This window comes from Sminthopsis crassicaudata, chromosome 6 (genome assembly GCF_048593235.1).
Source record: "Sminthopsis crassicaudata isolate SCR6 chromosome 6, ASM4859323v1, whole genome shotgun sequence".
Lineage (NCBI taxonomy): Eukaryota > Metazoa > Chordata > Mammalia > Dasyuromorphia > Dasyuridae > Sminthopsis > Sminthopsis crassicaudata.
This window is the reverse complement of record NC_133622.1, coordinates 246,802,795-246,817,833: the sequence shown is the minus strand read 5'-3', so window position 1 is coordinate 246,817,833 and position 15,039 is coordinate 246,802,795. Positions and strand designations below refer to the sequence as shown.

The window sequence follows — 15,039 nt, the reverse complement described above, 5'->3', positions numbered from 1 at the left end:
TTGAAGACAGAACTTTCTTTTGCTGGTTTTTTGTATTCTTATTGCTTAGCACAGTACCTAGACCAAAGTAGGTGGTTAGTAAGTGTTGGTTTATTGATAACCTGATTGTCAGCTACTCAGCTTCTAAGAGAGAAACAGTATTTCCTTAATCAAATAAAGCAGAAGTAAGGACTGCATGACCAAGGAATTCTAAATTTTGTGCATCTTCCTGCTTTAGCTCAGGTAGCTATTTCAATGAGTAAAAACAGAACTGCCCCCTGAATCTTTTAGTATTACTCATTACCTTTGCGATGACAATCTTTTGAAATACCCGTTTTCCATTTTCATCCCAATGCATAATCTTAAAAATCATGACAATGCATTTAGAATGTATTTTATTTATAGAAGCTCCTTTTTTATGAACGTGGTCGAGGGGATCATTAAAAAGATCTTGTCTTTGCACGTTCCTATTAGAAAGCCACTTTTCTGTTTGTATGAGATAGAAAATCTGTCTGCATGATATGTTCAGTTTTGTTTCAAAATTAGACATGTTCTAATGCCTAAAGTATAATATCATTTGTGTGTGTGTGTGTGTGTGTGTGTGTGTGTGTATGTTCTTGAAAGGAATTTACATATTCTCATTTTATAATTGGGGATACTGGAACTTGTGGTGGTGAAATGGTCTTCCCAGCACCAAATTTTGGGAGCAAGATTTAATATACCAGTTCCTGAAATGTCTGGCATTCTTTTGACAGAGAAACTTGTTATTTCATATAGAGTTTTATCTTTTTTTTTTTTTTTTTTTACATTTTCCCTCTCACTTTAGGTTAATGATGAAACAATATCATCATTTCCTTGCTCTCCAGTATGCTGTGGATGAGATCAACAAGAACCCCTATTTGCTGCCCAACATAACCTTGGGATACCAGTTACTCAATAACTTCCATCTGGAGAAGCTAGCTGTGGAGAGCTCCTTAATATGGCTGTCAGGGAGAGGTCCAGTTATCCCCAACTATAGCTGTGATTTGCAGTCCAATACTGTGGCTGTCATTGGAGGGATGACTACTATGCTGTCCATGGCTATGGCCACCATTCTCCAACTGTATAAAGTTCCACAGGTAAGGGAGACAAATACTATCACTCACCTTTATCCAATGTGTTCTTTGTATTTAAAGCAGCAGATTCTTTATAATGTGTTCTGATGTAACATCCATGAGTCAATAAACAATTATTAAGAAGTCTTCCATCATGTTCTGACAACAGGTGATACAAAAAAGGGGAAAGTAGTTCTTTTCCATCAGTGAACTCACTCTGTCCTCTAGGTGAGGTGATGTTCTACTGATTTACACCTCATAGGTTTGAACCAAGTAACAACCTAAAGTTTTACTATATTTCTAGTTCATCTCTTTTATATTTCCTATAGAATTCTGAAGACTTTGGATGGAAGAAAGTTTTTCTCTTCACATCATAAAATCCCCAGGGAAAAGAATCTTTTCTTTACGTTTTGAAATTGATTTTTGCATTTTGCCTAAACAGTTGAAGCTCTAGTATTTGTCTTCATCACACTGTGATAATAATGAGCATCCACTTCTATGTTTAGAGAGAATTTCCAATTTAGGATGAAAATTTGACTCTTTCCTGAATTTGTATCTGATTTGCCAAATACAGGATGTATCCCTTCTAAATATCAACAGTTTATATATTCATTTCAAGTTATTTCCAAAACATGTTTATCAATTGCTAAATATTTTTTTTTCTAATTGATACTTACAGAACATTTTGATGGGCCTAATGTGATCCCAATTGGGAGACCACAGAACATTGTAATAGATACAGAAGTTTGTTTGTTTAGGGCAAATTCAAGATGCCATTTTCTTGTTTGTGTACCAACTAATCCTAACCTGAGCAAAAATAATGATTACATTTATTAGGATTTCAGAAATTATACATTGCATAGAATATATTACAGAATACTCATTGATGCTTCTTTGCTTGTTTTCCCAAAGAGTTTATAAAGTATTGGAATTAACTCATTTTCAAATATTTGGTAGAATTCACTTGTGAACCTGTCTCGTTTGGCAATTTTTTTCCTTAGGGAATTAATGGTTTAAATTAATGATGGTTTATTCAAAAATTTTTCTGTGATATGTAATCAGAACAAAAAGGGAAAAAAACAAACAAACAAACATGGGAATGAAAAGCATAAACAAAGAAACAAAGAGGTGAAACAAACTAACAAAATGATCCACATTCAATCTTAGTAGGTCTCTATCAATATGCAGATGCCATTTTTCATCTCAAGTCTTTTCAAACCAACATTCTGCTTTTTAATACCATTTATGTTATGCATTTCTATTTTATGAGTTCATTGCATTAATATTCATATTTTTCACTGTTTGTACTTTTCCTTATGTCCTCATCAAAAGTCTGTTTTGTTTCTGACCACCATTTCTTTTGATTTATCTTCCCTCAGCTCCTCTCTTTTATTCTGATCCACTTCTTATTCTACTTACTCATAGAGTAAGATAGATTTTTGTGCCCAACTGAATATGTATGATATTTACTGTTTGAATTGATTTATTGAATCAATTACTAAGGGATTAATCTTAAAATATTTCCTGTCTCTGCTCCTAATTTTCTCTCCACTGCAATAGGTCTTTTGTACCTCTTGCTATAAGATCATTTATTCTGTTCTACATCTCCATTTCCTCTACTGGCAGTATGATCCTCTTTTCCACCAATTAACATCATATTTTTGGATATTAGCTCATCATCATCAACTAAGTATCTGATCCTTATTTCTATGTATCCTTTTAGCTTCCTTAATTGAGATAAAGTTCTTAAGAGTACAAGCATCTTCACATGTTCATGTTCTCATGACCATACTTCATGTTTACACGTGGGATGGTATTAAGTATAACCTAGTTGTGGTTTTTCTTTCCTGTTTTCCTTTTCTGCTTTTTTATATATTTTATTTGAAAATCAAATTTTCATTTCTGAGTTTAGCTCTGGTCTCTTTTTTTTCAAGAATACTTGAAGGTTACTTTAATTTCTTTGAAGTTCCATTTTCCACCTGAAGTATTATATTCACTTTCACTGGGTGAATGCATCTAGTTTGCAATCATAATTGCTTTGCCTTCCTCAATATCCTATTCCAAGTCTCTGATCTATTGAGACCAAACCTTCTTAAATCAGTGTTATCACAACTGCAACTCTTTAATATTCAAATTGTTTCCTTCTCTTTTTTTAATGAGAAAAATTATTATTTCTTTCCTATATTAATTATCAATTAATATGGGGGAGGAGGATACAAGATCCAGGTATGTTTTTTATTCTTTCTTTTTAAATTTTCATTCAAAGTCCAATCTTCCAAAAATATTTCTGTCTCTTCCCCAAACATTCACCCCACTGAATTCATCTCATATAAGTGGACTTCTAACTCCATTACTTTTCATTGATCATTGTTTGGGGGGATCTTTTTCTATAACTTGCCCAAGGCAAGAATTCTATGACTTTTTTTTTCTCTTTGCCCATGAGTGTCTTGAACAATTTAATGTCTTCAGTTCCTTATTAGCATAAGCCCACCTCTCACTATAATATTTATTTTCTCATTAATTCTTAGATAATGAGTTTATTTTCACCTGATGAGAACATTCACTCTTTCAAGGATATATGTGTTAAGTGCTTACATGAATTATCTTTGGTTTACAAGAGAAAGCTGTGTCACCATCATTTTATTAAATGTCCCAAGGACAGTTAAAATATTGATTGTTAACCATTTGTTAATTATTAGATAGACACTTTTAATAAAACCGATTATTGAGTACCAAGAAATGATGTCTCCTGGAATTTTCACACATTAAAGTAGTCTTATTCTTGACCTAAGAGTTTTAAAATCTTACTACAATATGCTTTGCTTTTTTTTTCTCTGGGATACTTTTTAGATGGTGATTTTTGGGTTCTTTTCAGTTGTATTTTGCCCTTTGTTTTTATGATTCAGAGCAGTTCTCTTGTTAATTTCTTGAAACAATATGTCCAGGCTCTTTTTTTTGCATTATGGATTTCAGATAATCCAATAATTTTAAATGAACACTCTTGGAACTATGTTAGATGTCAGTTATTTTTACAATGTCATGATTTTTATTTTCTTTTATTTTCATATTTTTGCATTCATTTCAGTTTTATTGATGTCTCATGAAGTCATTGGCATTCATTTAATGAATTCTAATTAATAAGAAAGTATTTTTTTCAGTTAATTTTTATCTCATTTTACATTGTTCCGCATTCTACTTTTTAACAGCTGTTTTTTTGGTGAATTTTTGTACATTTTAAGCTGTTTTTTTGCATTCTGTTTGCTAAGTTGTTTCCTCTTTATTCATGGTTTTCTTTTTTTTTTTTTTTAACTCATTTCTTCCTTTCTCTGCTTTTCTTCAGTCTCTCTTATTTGATTTTTAAAGTCATTTTTGATTTCTACAACAAAATTTTTTTTAATGAAGCTTTAGATTTTCAAAACATATGCATGGATAATTAGACAACATTGACCCTTGCATAATTTCTTGTTTCAAAATTTCTTCTCCTCCCTATCCTCTCCCCAGATTGCAAGCAATTTAATATACATTAAACACGTTAAGGTATATGTGAAATCCAGTATGCATGACCATATTTATACAATACTCTTGCTTCACAAGGGATATTAAAAAAAAAAAAAAAAAAAAAAGCAAATGAGTAAAAAAACAAAATACCGGCAAACAACAAAAAGAGTAAGTATGTTATATTGTGATCCACACTCAGTTCTCACAGTCATTTCTCTGGTTGTAGATGACTGTCATCATCACAAAAGCATTGGAACTGGCCTCAATCATCTCATTGTTAGAAAGAGTCACATTTATCAGAATTGATCATTATATAAATATTGATGTTGTCATGTACAATGATCTCTTGGTTCTGCTCATTTCACTTAGCATCAGTTCATGTAAATCTCTCCAGGTCTTTTTAAAATCATCTTCCTGCTCATTTCTTATAGAACAAGAATATTTCATAACATTCATATATCAAAACTTATTTGGCCATTCTCCAACTGATGGGCATCCACTCAGTTTCCAGTTTCTTGCTACTATGAAAAGGGTTGCCATGAACATTTTTTTCACATGTGGCTCCCTTTCCTTTCTTTAAGAAGTCTTTGAGATAGTGGCCCAAGAGAGACACTGCTGGGTCAAAGGGTATAAACAGTTTAATAACTTTTTAAACATAGTTCTGATTTGCTCTCCAGAATGGCTGGATCCAATTACAACTCCACCAACAATTAGTTGGTATTCCAGTTTTCCCATATCCCCTCTAACATTTGTCCTTGTCTTTTTCTGTAATCTTAGCCAATATGAGAGGTGTGTGCTGGTATCTCAGAGTTGTCTTAATTTGGATTTGTCTGATTAATATTGATTTAGAGCACCTTCTCATATTATTAGAAATAGTTTTAATTTCTTCATTTGAAAATTGTCTGTTCATATCATTTGACCTTTTATCATTTGGAGAATGGCTTGGATTCTTACAATTTGTGTCAATTGCCTATATATTTTAGAAATCAGTCCAGTTTATTGCTTCCCTTCTGATCTTGTCTGCATTAGTCTTGTTTTTATAGAAACCTTTAAACTTAATATAATCAAAAGTATATATGAGGTGCTTATTTATGAATTCCATGTCTTCTGTGGACACAAATTCCTTCCTCCTCCATAAATCAGAGTGGTAAACCATCCTATGTTCCTCTAATTTGCATATATCACATCACTCTTTATGTCTAAATCATGAACCCATTTCAAAGTGATCTTGGTATATGGTGTTAGGTGTGGGTCGAGCCCTAATTTCTTCCATATCAATTTCCAATTTTTTCAGTTCTTATCCCAAAATCTGGGGTCTTTGGGTTTTTCAAACACTAGATTGGTACAGTTATTGCCTATTCTGTCCTGTGATCCTAACCTATTCCACTGATCTATTTCCTAGCCAGTACCAAATGGTTTGGATGACCACTGCTTTATAATGTAGTTTTAGATCTGGCACATCTAGGCCATCTTCATTAGCTTTTTTTTTTTTTTTTTTTTTTTTTTTTTTTTTTTCTTCATTAATTCCTTTGCAAGTCTTGACCTTTTTCTTCTTCCAGATGAACTGCATTACTACTTTTTCTAATATCTCAAATAATTTCTTGGGAGTTTGATTGGTATGACACCAAATAAATAGATTAATTTAAGTAGTGTTATCATTTTTATTATATTTGCTTTATCTACCCATGACCTACACTTGACATTTTTCCAACTGATTAGGTCTGATGTTATTTGCATGGAAAGTGTTTTGTAGTTGTGTTTGTATAGTTCCTGAGAGTTTCCCTTACAGATAGATTTCCAAATATTTTCTACTATTGACAATTATGGAATTTTTTTGTATCTCCTTCTGCTTGACTTTCTACAATGAATTATTTTTCTGTGTGACACAAATCCATATTTTCTTTGAGGTTTCAAATCTAGATATTTTTCCATTATTGTCCTCTTCTGAATTTCTGTTCTAATTTTATATGTAACCAGAGAAACTTTCTATAGTAGGCTTCAAATTTGTGTGTGTCTTAATTTTGCAGTCTATTTTACATTTTTATATTTATGTTAATATTGAGTTCTGCTTTTGAGATAGAGAAGAATTGTTTCAAGTTTCTTGAACTGGAGCTCAGGACTTTACTGTTAATGTATCCTAAAGTTTGAGGCCTTTTTGCTGCCTGCCTGGAAACCACTGCATGTTTTGTATGCTTCTCTTTTACCATGGTACAAACATGATTAGTTTTATAATAACTGTTTATTTAAAAAAAAATACATGCAAAGTGAGATATCAACATTCACTCTTGCAAAACCTTGTGTTCCTAATTTTTCCCCATTCTTCCCCACATCCTTCTCCCATAGAGAAGTAGTACTCCAACAATATGGGTTAAATATGTTCTTGATGTCTTTCTAAGTTGTGTTGAACTGGATTATTATTTGACTCCATGGTTTTGTTGGTTTTGCCACTCCTGAATTAATCTTGATTCATTATTTTGTAGTTGTTTTTTAGGAGAATTTGTGAGACTTCAGGCTAATTCTTACCTTACTTTGCCATCCTCATTATTTTTTTCCAGTTATGAAGAAGAAAGCATGAAGCATTATCATGATATATTTTTCATTTTGAATCTAAGATAATTTTGCCTCTAATTTTATCATTTTTATTTATGTTATCATTTGATTTCAAAGAGATATCAAGCTTACTTATGATTGAATAGAGTAGCAGATGCAACATTGAACCTACTAGAATAATGCTCCAATGATGATTGACTTAATGACATAGATTGGTTTTTTTCTCTGGAGGTCGATAGAATTTTCCTTCATAAGCCCTTCATAAGTGTTTTCAAAGTTTATATTACTCACAGTAGTTAAGTCATTGAGGAATAGTATTTGAATTATGTTTCAGAATTTGTGCTTGATGTTGTCTTGGTTTTGCTCATTTCACTCTAAATAATTTAATCTGAGATTTTCCATGTGTTTCATGCTATAGCACCATAACACTACATCACAATTATATACTACAACTCCTTTAAGATTTTCCTGTGGATTACCATTGATAATTCTTTTCCATCCCATAGAAGTTAACAAATTATTTTATAAAATCTAGAATTATTTCATTTTATCCTGAGAACCTTGGGATATAGACCTAATACAGCTGTACCAAGTTATTCAGTTCATTTTATATCTCTTTTAGTGCAATTTAAATTGCTCTTCAAAATAGTTGAATCAATTCATAGTACCCCAATAGTCTATTAGTATCCCAATTTTCTTCATTCCCTCCAACATGTGTACTTTGCCCTTTCTCTTCTTCCAGTCAATTTATTAGGTATAAAATTCTATTTAGATAATTTAATTTGAATTTATTTAATCAATGTGGGGATACTTAGCATATGGCAAGTAGAACCATGCCTTAATTATTGAAAAATGGATTTGCTTTCTAACTAGAATTAATAAGAGAGCAATTTCATATTTACGTTCTGAAGGAAAAAAACTGTCATTATGTCCAAGTCCAAGAATAAAGTGATTTTATGTTACATCATTTTCCCATTTTATGGGATGAAATATGTTGGAATTAGAAGATACTCTCTGAAACACTTGGCCTAAGGAATTTCTTCTCACAAGACCATCAGTTTTTGAATCTTGATAAGGATATTTGTAAAGTTCTGTTGTCTCCAGACACTGCCAGTTGCTCTCTGGGAGGATATCTGCTGTCTCAACTGCAGCCAACTCTGACCTAGAGTAGACTTCTCCCTCCCTTGCTCAATGTTGTTTCTTTTATCCTTCCAGAGAATGGAAGTGGAATATCTCAGCTTTTGGGAAAAAAACACTTCAACCAATGAACTTGCTCCTCCTAAGCATACAAGCTCCTCCCCAGAAGTTCAAAGGGGTAAAACTCCCCCCAAAGGCCTGAACTAGAGAATTTTTAAGTACTGACTTAGCCCCTAGTAAAAACCTAATATCTCATTATCTCATTAGCACTTAGTAAGAACCTAACAGATATCCATGTTGATTGGATTACTGGGGATCTGATTAAAATCAGATATCTGTATTAGTTACTTTATGTCCTTCTCAGAAATATGGGGCTTAATGACAAAGAAACAAAGAAACTTAACAAAGAAAATCTATATATGAAATGTTCTCGTCTCCTGGACAAATCTGATGACTGAAGGTCTTATACAGATACCTTGTTTTTTGTTGTTAGAGATCAGAATTTGGGTGCTCCATAGCTATGGAGGAGTGAACCATTGCTTATCTCAAAGATTCCTTACTGATATGTTTGGGGAAATATTTTAATGATAATCTTGGCAGCAGATTTCAGCAGGGGAAATTCTTCAGCTCCCATTTCTCAGTGGGTTTGACATGCAGAACTTTTTCCCTTAGAGTATGATGTCAGGCACGCTCATTATAAAGGAAATAAAATTATGTTTGGAATCACAAGAGGAGGGGAATGGATGCTACAGAAAGTCTGGGTAAAGGACAGATTGATATTAGAGCTGAAAACGATTGATATGAATGAAAAAGAACATGCAACTATGCTACTTATTTAAGAAATAGGTTCTTGCCAGAAACACTAAAATGTTCCACTTGAATCAACAGGAAAGAAATACAAGCAACAAATCGATATTTCAAAGAGTTTGATTTAGTTACAAAATTAAGAAAAACGGTTTCCCCTTTGATTAAATTGCCTAAAAGAAGAATGGACTTTTTCTCTTGGAAATGTTTTAAGCAGTGACTTAGGAAGTGCTTGATGGAGACATTGTAGAAAGGATTCATCAGATACAGTTTTAGCATTTCCTTTCAATTGTTCCATTATTTAATAGTGTAATTTCGTAACCAAAAAGTATATATTAAAATTTGCAAGCATTTATTCATTTCCTACTTTCTGAAAGTAATATACTTGCTTGACATACATATATAAAGGACAAATTGTTATTCTGAATGAGTTTAAATCATCATTTCTGTTTTCTTGATATTTTATTTAGATTACCTATGGTCAATTCGATCCTCTCCTGAATGATAAGTTTCAGTATCCATATGTTTACCAGCTGGGCAGTAAGGAATCCACTCTTCACCTGGCATTCATCCAATTGATGCTGCATTTTGACTGGACTTGGGTGGGACTGCTCCTTTCGGATAACACAAGAGGGGAAATGTTCTTCAATGATCTGAAAGAAGAGATGGCCAGGAATGGGATCTGTGTGGCTATTAAAGAAAGAGTACCTCAACATATAATGAAAGAAGATTTTTGCCTCCTGTCTAGGGTCATTGCATCATCATCAAATGTAATATTCATCTATGGAGATGCTGATTCCCTTCAAGAAATTTCTCTTGTGTTAATAACTTATATACCTTATGGAAAGTTATTGGTTACAACATCTTCTTGGGATTTTTCTATTAATACAAAGTTTGAACTATATGCCCCTTTTCATGGTACAATACTATTTTCTCATACCCAGAAGGAAATTCCAGGTTTCACAGATTTTGTAAAAACCATGAATCCAGTCATGAATCCTGAGGATATTTTCCTAAAAGCTTTCTGGGAATCAGTCTTCAATTGTAGATTTTCAGAAAAAAGGGGTGTACAAATGTTCTATCCTTTGTGCCTAGGAGATTTTTCCTTTAGAGATATTCCTATTATGGAATTTGACATGGTCCTTATGGACCTGATTCCTAATGTTTACAATGCAGTGTATTTAGTTGCCCATGCTTTCCATCAAATACTCCATTCTGAGGCAAAAGAGGCATCAGACCTGGCAAGAAACTAAAATCTTTTTTGGAAGGTAACATTTTTATTCTAAAATTGGGCTTAGCACAGGGTATTCACATTACATTATTAGTGATCTGTTCTAATGATGAAGAAATGAAGGAATTACATGAAAGTTCAATAAAAGAGGTATTCCTTAATATAATTTCCAGTTGTTTTTCTTTTTGGAATTACATTGAAATCTTTGCAAAAATAATGAAATTACTTGTGATAATAGGCATTTATTTTAATTTTCATAAAACAATCTTTTTTGAAAATGTTGGATTGCTTCCTTTTGCCCATTTCTCTATGACTGAATCTATGTGGCAAGAGACTTTTATGAAATCTGTTCCAAATTAGGACCTTTACAGTGACCTGCATCATTGACATTGAAAATTTCTAATCAATTTCTAATTGATCATTTTCTTTTAACTTTTGTCAAGATTGATAGCAGAGCCACATAGCTGATATTTTGACATGGATATACTTGCTTCAATGATGCATTCCTTTTTTTTTTTTAATGAAGAGGAACCATTATTGGACCCTGTATCCTAAGTATGATTCTTGGTGCTTGAATGTACTGGTTGTTATGTTCGAAATGTTGGGAACCTGGGGTTGCTCACTGTGACCATTACTGTTTAATATTGTATTAGAAATGTTAGCCTCGGCAATAAGAGTCGAGAAAGAGATTAAAGGAATAAGAGTAGGTGATGAGGAAATCAAACTGTCACTCTTTGCAGATGATATGATGGTATACTTAGTAAACCCCACAGATTCTTTTTTTTTCCCCCAGTATATATGCATGAGTAATTTTTTTTATAATATATATCCCTTGTATTCATTTTTCCAAATTATCCCCCCCTCCTTCTACTCCCTCCCCCCGATGACAGGTAATCCCATACATTTTACATGTGTTACACAATATAACCTAGACACAATATATGTGTGTAAATACCATTTTCTTGTTGTACATTAAGTATTAGATTCTGAAGGTATAAGTAACCTGGGTAGATAGACAGTAGTGCTAACAATTTACATTCATCATTGATCAACTGGAAGTGAGTTGGATCTTCTTTATGGTGAAGATATTCACTTCCATCAGAATATCTCTTCATACAGCATTGAAGTGTACAGCGATCTTCTGGTTCTGTTCATTTCACTCAGCATCAGTTGATGTAAGTCTCTCCAAGCCTCTCTGTATTCCTCCTGCTGATCATTTCTTACAGAGGAATAATATTCCATAACCTTCATATACCATAATAGAAACTTCCAGTTTCTAGCTACAACAAAAAGAGCTGCCACAAACATTTTGGCACATACAGATCTCTTTCCGCTCTTTAGTATTTCTTTGGGATATAATCCCAATAGCAGCAATGCTGGGTCAAAGGGTATGCACAATTTGATAACTTTTTGGGCATAGTTCCAAATTGCTCTCCAGAATGGCTGGATTCTTTCACAACGCCACCAGCAATGTATCAGTGTCCCAGTTTTCCCACATCCCCTCCAACATTCATTATTATTTGTTCCTGTCATCTTAGCCAATCTGACAGGTGTGTAGTGGTATCTCAGAGTTGTCTTAATTTGCATTTCTCTGATCAGTAGTGATTTGGAACACTCTTTCATATGAGTGGAGATAGTCTAAATTTCCACATCTGAGAATTGTCTGTTCATATCCTTTGACCATTTATCAATTGGAGAATGGTTTGATTTCTTATAAATTAGGGTCAGTTCTCTATATATTTTGGAAATGAGACCTTTGTCAGAACCTTTGCTTTTAAAAATATTTTCCCAATTTGTTACTTCCCTTCTAATCTTGTTTGCATTAGTATTGTTTGTACAGAAACTTTTTAGTTTGATGTAATCAAAATCTTCTATTTTGTGATCAATAATGATCTCTAGTTCTCCTCTGGTCATAAATTCCTTCCTCCTCCACAAGTCTGAGAGGTAGACTATCCTCTGTTCCTCTAATCTATTTATTATCTCATTCTTTATGCCTAAATCATGGACCCATTTTGATCTTATCTTGGTATATGGTGTTAAGTGTGGATCCATGTCTAATTTCTGCCATACTAATTTCCAGTTTTCCCAACAGTTTTTTCCAAATAATGAATTTTTATCCCTAATATTGGTATCTTTGGGTTTGTCAAAGATTAGATTGTTATAGATGTACCCTTATTTGTCCTTTATATCTAATCTGTTCCACTGATCTACCTGTGTATTTATTACCCAATACCAAATGGTTTTGGTGACTGCTGCTATATAATATAGCTTTAGATCAGGTACACTTAGACCACCTTCCTCTGATTTTTTTTTTTCCATTAGTTCCCTTGCAATTCTCAACCTTTTATTCTTCCATATGAATTTTGTTGTTATTTTTTCTAGGTCATTAAAATAGTTTCTTGGGAGTCTTATTGGTATAGCACTAAATAAATAGATGAGTTTGGGGAGTATTGTCATCTTTATTATATTCGCTCGGCCTATCCAAGAGCACTGAATGTCTTCCCAATTATTTAAATCTGACTTTATTTTTGTGGCAAGTGTTTTGTAATTTTTCTCATATAATTCCTGACTTTTATTTGGTAGATGGATTCCCAAATACTTTATACTCTCAACATTTGTTTGGAATGGAATTTCTCTTTGTATCTTTTGCTGTTGCATCTTGTTGGTGATATATAAAAATGCTGAGGATTTATGTGGATTTATTTTGTATCCTGCCACTTTGCTAAAATTCTGAATTATTTCTAATAGCTTTTTAGCAGAGTCTTTGGGGTTCTCTAAGTATACCATCATATCATCTGCAAAAAGTGATAGTTTGATTTCCTCATTTCCTACCCTAATTCCTTGAATCTCTTTCTCGGCTCTTATTGCCAAGGCTAGCGTTTCTAGTACTATATTGAATAGTAATGGTGATAGTGGGCAACCTTGTTTCACTCCTGATCTTACTGGGAAAGGTTGCAGTTTATTTCTATTGCATATTATGCTTACTGACAGTCTTAAATATATGCTCCTGATTATTCTAAGGAATAGTCCATTTATTCCTATACTCTCAAGCGTTTTTAGTAGGAATGCATGTTGGATTTTGTCAAATGCTTTTTCTGCATCTATTGAGATGATCATATGGTTCTTATTAATTTGATTATTAATATGGTCAATTATATTAATAGTTTTCCTAATATTAAACCAGCCCTGCATTCCTGGAATAAATCCTACTTGATCATAGTGTATTATCCTGGAGATGATTTTCTGAAGTCTTTTTGCCAATATATCTTATTTAAGATTTTAGCATCACTATTCATTAAGGAAATTGGTCTATAATTTTCTTTCTCAGTTTTCGATTGACCTGGTTTAGGTATCAGTACCATGTCTGTTTCATAAAAGGAGTTTGGTAGGACTCCTTCATCCCCTATTTTTTCAAATAATTTATATAACATTCAGATTAATTGTTCTTTAAATGTTTGGTAGAATTCACATGTGAATCCATCTGGTCCTGGGGATTTTTTCCTGGGGAGTTGATTAATAGCTTGTTCTATTTCTTTTTCTGAAATGGGACTATTTAAGCAATTTATCTCCTCCTCTGTTAATCTAGGGAGCCTATATTTTTGGAAGAAGTCATCCATTTCAGTTAAGTTATCAAATTTATTGGCATAAAGTTGGGCAAAGTAACTCCTTATTATTTCTCTAATTTCCTCTTCATTGGTGGAAAGATCCCCCTTTTCATTTGTGAGACTAACAATTTGATTTTCCCTCTTTTTTCTGATCAAATTTACCAAAGGTTTATCTATTTTCTTGGCTTTTTCATAAAACCACTCTTGGTTTTATTTATTAATTCAATAGTTTTTTTACTTTCAATATTATTCATTTCTCCTTTTAATTTTTGTATTTCAAGTTTAATTTTTGGTTGGGGGTTTTTAATTTGGTCTTTTTCTAGCTTTTTAAGTTGTAGGCCCAATTCGTTAATTTTCTCTTTCTCTATTTTCTTCAAATAAGCCTCTAAAGATATAAAATTTCCCCTTATTACTGCTTTAGCTGTATCCCACAGATTTTGGTATGATGTCTCATCATTGTCATTATCTTGGGTGAAATTATTAATTGTTTCTATAATTTGCTGTTTCACCCAGTCATTCTTTAAGATGAGATTGTTCATTTTCCAATTACTTTTTGGTCTATTTACCCCTAACTTTTTACTGAATGTAGCTTTTATTGCATTGTGGTATGAGAAGAAGGCATTTTTATTATTTCTGCCTTCCTACATTTAATTTTGAGATCTTTATGTCCTAATATATGGTCAATTTTTGTATAGGATCCATGAACTGCTGAGAAGAAAGTATATTCCTTTCTATTGCCATTCAGTTTTCTCCAAAGGTCTATCATACCTAGTTTTTCTAATGTTCTATTTACTTTTTCAATTTCTTTCTTATTTGTTTTGTGGTTTGATTTGTCTAAATCTGAGAGTGCAAGGTTGAGATCTCCCACTATTATAGTTTTCCTGTCTATTTCTTCTTGCAACTCTCTTAACTTTTCCTTTAGAAAGTTAGGTGCTATACCACTTGGTGCATATATGTTTAGTATCGATATGGCTTCATTATTTATGCTACCTTTCAGCAGGATATAGTTTCCTTCCTTATCTCTTTTAATTAGATCAACTTCTGCTTTTGCTTGATCTGAGATAAGGATAGCTACCCCTGCTTTTTTGGCTTTACCTGAAGCATAATAGATTCTGCTCCAACCTTTTACCTTTACTCTATA

At 32.7% G+C, this 15,039-nt stretch overlaps 1 protein-coding gene across 12 annotated transcripts in view; it reads left to right on the top strand.

Annotated features, from left to right (window-relative positions):
* LOC141546738 (vomeronasal type-2 receptor 26-like) overlaps positions 1 to 10,454 on the top strand; it is a 79,734-nt gene extending 69,280 nt beyond the window's left edge. For all 12 annotated transcript variants that reach the window (XM_074274748.1, XM_074274746.1, XM_074274739.1 and 9 more), the window contains 2 exons: positions 806 to 1,097; positions 9,533 to 10,454. In XM_074274748.1, coding sequence (XP_074130849.1) covers positions 810 to 1,097; positions 9,533 to 10,315 — 1,071 coding nt within the window. In that variant the 5' untranslated portion in view covers positions 806 to 809 and the 3' untranslated portion in view covers positions 10,316 to 10,454. The remainder of the gene's footprint in view (positions 1 to 805; positions 1,098 to 9,532) is intronic.
* The last annotated feature ends 4,585 nt before the right edge of the window (positions 10,455 to 15,039 follow it).